Here is a 7,500-nt window from a genome sequence, read left to right as displayed (position 1 = left end):
CCAAGTTCCCCACTGGGCCCAGAGCTGGCAAGCTGTAGCCTCCTCCCTCCACCCTTCTACCCCAGGCTGGCGGGGGATTGAAATCTTAGCCCCTTTCAGTCCCATTTCTGCCTATTCGACTCCGATTCTATCCTGGCTGTGAACGCCAGTAGGAAGCTGTAAGATAAAACACCCAGATTGTGATAAAAGGGGAAACAAGGCGAGGCGAGCTGGCGTCCTGAATGCGAGTCTTGTACGTCTTATTATCAAGTTAATTAAAGCTAGCATCTGACAATGTCACTCGGCTGTAGAAAAAGGGATTTAAATGCAACGTCTCTCAGGACTGCGTGTCAAGGGCTGCTTTTCATTGAGCTGCTGCAAGTCTGTTTGGCTGGAGGAATCGCTCTCTGAATTGAAGGGGGTGCCTTTAAAGCAGCAGCCATTGACAAGGAAGCAATTATTAAATTTTGATGTTCAAAATAAAAAAAAAAGGAAGAAGAAAACGACTTCTATAATTTGTGTTTTAGATGGAGAGTAATATAAAGAGATATCAAGGCCGCGCCGCATCAAACGCTTCCCTCCCACCCCCATGAAAGCCTCCTCTCAAACACTTTAAGAGAGATTTTTAGAAGCTCGACAAGGATCCTAGAAACATTAAAACAGAAGTCGATTTTAAATGTGCACATTGAAATTCACAGAGCCGGTTGCTACGTGGACTTGCACTTGAGGTCAAGTGACGGACGGATTGTATGCTTCTCCATAATAATATTAATTAAACAATTTGCATGCTAATAAGGTAACAATTATCAGGGCTTCTGTTGAAAGATTCAGGTTATTACAACACGCCAATCTGGAGGCCAAGGGTCAGGGAGTGAGAGGCGAGAGAAATTTCAACTCAAATTAACATTCTGTCAGCTCCAGAAAATGGGATAAATAAAGTCGAATTAATTCATTATAATAAAGAGAGAGGGGGGGGAAGTCTCCTCTCTTATTCTTTGCTGGATTGATTACCATTCTGTATTCAGAAACACGTTCCCCTTGCATTCCTCTTCTGAAATCCGACAGAAAATGAGGCATTTATGGCTACAGGCAAAATTTGGTCCAGTGGACACAGTTTACATTTAGTATTTATAGAGAGAGAAATTAAATTATGGTGAAAAGGGAAGCCCTTGGCCCTTGACCCCCGAATTAATACCAACCCCATCATTTTCTTATTACTGTTGGAGCTGTGCAGTCCAAATTCAAACTCCCTTCTAGCTTTAAACAGAGGCCGGGAGACAATAATTAAACTAATCTATATTGCAGGGGCGGGGGTACAGCAGGATATTGTGTGATATTCAATTAGGTGAATAAATACTGTTCCGGACAGACAACACAGAGACTTCACTTTCTTTTTTATTTCAATTGGAGTTTCTCTCTCTCACGCATACAAATAAACCCTGTGAAATGATACATTTTGACTGGATATTTTATAACTGGAAAATCTATTTGTATGTTTCCCAGAGATAAAGTGTTGGTTCTCTCTCTCTTTTCCCCCCAGACTTGAAGGATTTAATTCTGCATGAACCTCCCAGAAAGGTTTAAGGGTTTCCCTTTATCTTCAGACTAGCTGTTTAGTTTTTAGTTTCCCCCACCAGCACCTTTTTCGTCTGTGGGGGTTCGCTGCGGGAATGTAAAGGAATATAAATAATCACTTAAAGAGGAAACAAAATTCGGTTTAAGCCCTTCAGATAATAGAGATAAATATTCTAGAAACCCGGAGTCAAACAAGTTCCAGTTCCTATTACACAACATTGCAGTTAATATAGAAAATAGAGTCTGCCTGGGAGGGTTCTCTCTCTTTCCGCCTCCATCCGTTCTAGTTATCCCTCGTGTTTGTTTGGGAATCATAACTTTCATTATTTACGGCAGAGAAATCGAATAAAGGCATCCCAATCCGAGCAAGCCGAGTCCCTTCGACTGCACGTAGCAGGGCGGATTTGGGATGAGTGGCTGAATATATATTTTTATCTCCTTCCCCACACCCTTTCTTTTACTGCTTCGAGAAGAAGAGAAAAGTATTTCCTTAATTATATTTCTATGATGTTGAATCACTAATGAATGTACTGGGGGAAAAAAACAGGATCTACTCCAAAGTGTATATGTAGGGTCTTTGCTGCTGCTTCTCTCCTGCCACCATCCCATTCTTGCAGTTTGTTTAAGACTATTTTCTTTAATTATTTAACTTTTGGAGTTTATCAATATTTTATATTGGTGAAACTTCTATGGGAATATAATTTAATTAGAACAAATTTGGCTGCAGCTTCGAGGCTATTAATCATTGGCCGAGTAAAAGTGTGTGTGTGTGTGTGTAGGTTTCGCCCCCTCCCTTCTTCAAGTGGGGGTGTAGTAGTGGGTTTTAAAACTTTACTTTTTGGTCTCCCTTTGCGAAATAGGCTGCTTTTAATTAGCCACCCTCTGGCTATGTTCATAATTTAATATTTCTTGCGTTCGTGGATCAATAGGAGATTGCATTAATTATTATTTTGATTGATATGATCAGCTCACACTTTAATTTCTGTAAAGGGTTCTTCCTTTTTTTTTTTTTTTTTATTTCCCTCCCCTTCCCTCTCTCCCCCCCCGTTATAGAGCCGGAGAGGAGATGAAAAGGCTTGTAGTTTTAAATTCAATGTGACAGCTCTGGAAAGAGAGGATGATGAATCTCCTATTATTGGATCAGTCTATTTGCCGCTCAATGTCTCCCTGTAATTGGAGCAACATCACTTTAAAGGTTCAGAGAGTAGAGCATTTCTGGTGAAAAATCCCCACAACACGCCGGTGAATGTTTTAAAGGGAAATCTATTAGTGATTTGGAGAGGGGAGGGGAAGAGGGTGGGCATGGGGGGGGGGGGCTGAGAGAGGGTGTGTGTAACTCGGGCTGTTTAGTATTTAACTGGGTATCAATCAGATCTATAAGTTCTCCATCTCCTCGGCACCCCCACCCCTGGCTGGCTGGCCCATGCCGCCCTCCTCCCCTCCCCAGGCTGGAGTTCTTATCAAAGCCCCCCTTGTCTTGTTGTGACAGCTCTGATATTGTTTATTGAGGCTGGATGTCAGGTATAATTAGCAATCGATATGGAAAACGTTTGCTCCCCACACTGGCACGTCTCTGACGTCAGGACCGATTAACGTTTCTTATTGGTCCCAAATTCCCCCAGCCTGAGCTAATTATTGGGAGCTTGATGTTGATAAAGTTAAAGCGCCCGGGCGCCCTCCAGCATGAGCCCCTTCCCGCACCGCCGCCGCCTGCTCCCGCCGCCCCGCGCCGCGCCCCGCTAGAGCCGCCCCCATGATGGACAGCCGCCTCCTGGAGCATCCCCATCCCCATGCCCAGTTCGGAGGCATGGTAGGCTTCCCTTACCCGCTCGGCCACCACCATGTCTACGAGCTGGCCGGGCACCAGCTGCAGTCGGCGGCCGTGCCCTTCTCCATAGATGGATTACTGAACGGCTCTTGCGCCGCCTCGGTGGTGAACCCCGCGCCGCTCCTCCCCGCGGGCTGCGGGGTGAATGGGGACAACCAGCCCTTCAAACTCTCAGGTAAGCGGCCCCCTCTGCTCCTGGATACGCCGCACCTCCCAGCGGTGCCCCCCCCCCCAACTCCAGATCTGATGCGCGCGGCGCCCACCGAGAACAGGGGGGCTGCTTTTCCGTGTGGGTGCGTGGGTCTGATCTTCTCCCCACGGGTCGCTACAGGGCGATCCAGAGCTAGATCAAACATGGGCGGTGGACAGGACCTCTGTCACCCTTTTTATTTTTTCCAAGAGGTTTGAACAGATCCTTTATTTAAAAAAAAAAAGAAAAAAGCCTTCGGTGGCTCCCAGCCCGCTGTGAAACCTCACGTGCGCTCTGAACAATAGCCGGCCTGTGTGTGTGTGTGTGTGTGTGTCCCCTTTCGGGGAGTTGGTGTGTGTGGGTGCATGGCGCGGGAGGGGATGTACATTTTTGCCAGCGGGCTAGGAGGGTACCGCTGGGGGTCGGGGAGGAGAGGTTGTTGACTAGACCCTGATCCAACGAAGGACACAAGCAAGTGCAAAGTTTACCTCCTTGGCAAATCTATTGTTTAGTTTTAAGGTACCTCCTTGATGCCCGACGCTCTTATTGTCAATGCTCCTTCTTCGTGGCATCCCCCTCTGCACCCTTACTCCGGAAGGAGACTGTTGCTTGCACGTACAGCACACAACTGTAGAAGCAGTGCCGTCGGGGTCGTTAAAATCGAATCAGTGACCGTAAAGACTTGGGCTGGATCCCATTTTTGCGACCATTGCCGATCCCAAGCCATGACTCTTCCAAGTGGGGCTTTGTCAGCAAGCTGGTGGCCTGCGAGCTTTTTACATGCGATTCCCAAGTAGGGACAGGGGACCTGGGCCTGGTTCGGGCTTTGATAGGAACATAGCCAGGCCTTTTCCTGGAGCCCATATGCCTTGGATAGAAAAGGGGACCAGTGCCCTTGCGGGGTCGGCTGCTTTACGAAGCCAAACATGGACGGCAGCCCTACATTTATTTTAAGGCTGATCGCTGGACCAAACTTAATTTTAAAACTTTCACTCCTGCACCTGTTCTCCGATGCTGACCTATTTCAAGAATAAACATCCCGTAAAGTAGGCTGGGGGGAGGGAGAGGCGAGGCAGAGGGAACAATTTCCCCCGCATCTTTGATATGGGTGTTTAATGTCCAGACTCCCACTCCTTCTAAACGCTAGCAAGTGCAAAGGTGAAAAGGCTGGTTGTAAATTGCAGAGGGAGAAATGGCCTGTTTTTCCGGTTAGTTTATTGTATTTCTGCCTTTTCAGACGCTGGTGACCCGGACAAGGAAAGTCCTGGTTGTAAAAGAAGACGAACCCGCACGAATTTTACTGGCTGGCAACTAGAAGAGCTAGAAAAAGCCTTTAATGAAAGTCATTACCCGGACGTGTTTATGAGAGAGGCACTGGCTCTGAGACTGGACCTGGTGGAATCTAGAGTGCAGGTAAAAAAAAACCCTTTTTTCCTTCTTCTTAAGGCCAAGTGCACTCGCCACATCTATCCCGGCCTCCCCATTTCCATACCAAATGACCGGTTGTGTTCATTAAACAATGTCTCGTGAACATCCAGTATTTCCCCCTTTTCTCCTTGGCTCTTGGAACATGGACACCCCAGTCCTGATTTAGCGATGTGCCAACTGCGTTGTGGGTTGTTTTGTTTCAGTTTTTCACCTGAACTGAGCATACACGTGTGCTCTTAGTTTATGCATGCAGTTTGGGAAATCTTTCTTGGCGTAAACGTGTTTTGTGATTTAATTCCCCACCCCTTTAAACTTTGCCTGCAAATAGGCCCTGAAGAGTGTAATTCAAGTCGAGAGTTCATAAACCCTTCGCACTGTAAACATTTTCCTTAAATGAGCCAAGAGTGAAAAATTAGCATGCAAATATGAGCCTTAAACATGGTACATTGGAGAATGTAAATAAAGCTTTTCGGCAGCTCGAGGGTGTAGATAAAAGAATCCTGTAAAACTTCATTGAGACAAACCAGTTATCCACCACTCTTTCAAAACTATTCGCTTAAACTGATCTTTAAAATAACAGTAATAAAAACCATCCTCGAGTCAAAGAATTCAGGGTTTATCTGTGAGCTGGCTAGTAAATATTCAGATGTTTGCTCCTAGCTTTGAACTAATAAGGATGGATAACGAATAAACGTGCACATTTTTAAAAAATATTTCATTTTGCATGCATTTTCAATGTACTGAATCAGTACTTTCGTCTGCGTAAATCACTACAGTGTTGTGTTTGATACAAATCCAAGTGCCCTGTTCTCCTTAGAGTGTGAGTGTGTGTGTGTGTGTGTGTGTGTGTGTTTAAATCGATCATGTACTCTAAAAACTGTGGCGTTTACCACAAGAAGGAGCTAATACCATTACTGGATATTATTAATCCATTAGCATTGTTTAAAGGTGTATTTACAAAATGCTTTTTCCTCCCCCTCATGACCTCTTCTGGTTTGAAATCCTTTTATCCAATTTGTTCTGAGATTGTTGAGTGAAGTCGAGACCCTCCATTTCCCTTTAATACGATAATGAGTAATTCTCAGGGACAAGGCCTCCTGGAAGTGGCACAAAGAGAGGCATTATTCTATGTATACCATACCAGCAAAAAGCGAAGAAGCGCCGTCTGACGCTGGCAGACTCGAAACAAACACCTCTCTGCATCGTTCTTCGAGAGCCACTGTTTGTTTGGTTTTGTGTTTTTTAAATTTGTTGCATTTCAACAAGAATAGATCCCGCATCATTACACTTTATTCCAATCTCTTCTAAAAACAGGAGATGGCCTTGTCTTTACCCCTGTTTTCTGATTATCACAATCGAAAATAAAGGAGTGGCGGGGGGGACTGAGGACAAAGGAATAAAAAAACAGAACTGGTGGCAGACACACAACCGGCTCCAATTCTGCTCCTGGCGTGAGGGTGAAATATACATATGTGCTTGATTTTTAAAATCGATGATGGTAGCTGGCTTTCCTTTAGATCTATCAAACGTGCCGTCCCTCTCCCCTAAATCTCGCTGAGATTATATTTTAGTTGGGTTTGTCAACATTTCTTGGTTTTGATGCAGTAAACCCTGTCTCAACCAAACAAAAACCCTTGATTTTTTTATTTATAATATGGCATAAGATTTGGCTCTACTTCTCCTCTGGTGAATCGTATAGTATTTTTAGGCGGCTTAAATTTATCCATTATAATGTTCTTTGTCTCTCTGGTCACGAGGAGAAATACCTGTGCAATTAATTCAAAATAGTTTTGATCAGTAATCTCAGTAGCTGGAAATCCAAGCGAATTCCATGTGACAATGGATTCGCAAAACCCTTAATAAGGACACACTTTAAAAAAAAAATCAGGAGTCCTACGAAGTTGCGGATTTTTTTCCCTCATTGACTTTATTTATGTCGCTATGGGCTTTTAAAATCAAAAGGTATTTATCCCCCTCCGTTCAGGTGGCCGGAGCACAGGCTTCAGTCTAGGAAGACGTTCCAAAGTAGTCCAAACTCTATCTGGACTCTGAGAATCGAAACGTTACACTTTTTTTTTTTTTCCCCTTAAAAAAAATCGGCCTAAAGTTTTTTATTTTGGGGAGAGAGCCAAGCTGCGCGTGGCTGTGTGTACACTGCAGGGAGAGGCGGACATGGGGATCACTAATTGTTTTGCATTCACTTTCTCTGGTGCATTAATTCGGATCTCTCCTGGCATCCCCCCCCTACACACCCCAATTTCAATTCCCCCAAGCCATCAGCCCGGTTTTAAGAAGGTTTTTAATTTGCAGCCTGTGCGATTTCTGCTCTGCTTTATGGAGATCTCTGTCGGGTGTAAAGAAGCACCTTCCTCCTTTCCTCTCTTTCTCCTAGCAGCGGTTCCAGGCCTGCCACCGCCTCGCCTTGTAGAGGGGGAGGCCCTGGCGCCTCCACCCCACCCCGCGCGCTGAATGTTAATTGCTTCTCATTGTTCGGTGTGTA

At 45.1% G+C, this 7,500-nt stretch overlaps 1 protein-coding gene across 1 annotated transcript in view; it reads left to right on the top strand.

Annotated features, from left to right (window-relative positions):
• The first annotated feature begins 3,247 nt into the window (after positions 1-3,247).
• The window catches only part of UNCX (UNC homeobox), a 5,641-nt gene continuing 1,388 nt past the window's right edge, over positions 3,248-7,500 (top strand). Inside the window, exons 1-2 of the mRNA XM_034785005.1 lie at positions 3,248-3,557; positions 4,810-4,985. Coding sequence (XP_034640896.1) covers positions 3,308-3,557; positions 4,810-4,985 — 426 coding nt within the window. The 5' untranslated portion in view covers positions 3,248-3,307. The remainder of the gene's footprint in view (positions 3,558-4,809; positions 4,986-7,500) is intronic.

This window comes from Trachemys scripta, chromosome 10 (genome assembly GCF_013100865.1).
Source record: "Trachemys scripta elegans isolate TJP31775 chromosome 10, CAS_Tse_1.0, whole genome shotgun sequence".
Lineage (NCBI taxonomy): Eukaryota > Metazoa > Chordata > Testudines > Emydidae > Trachemys > Trachemys scripta.
Note: the sequence above shows the minus strand (reverse complement) of the source record. Positions and strands in the feature narration are given on the sequence as shown.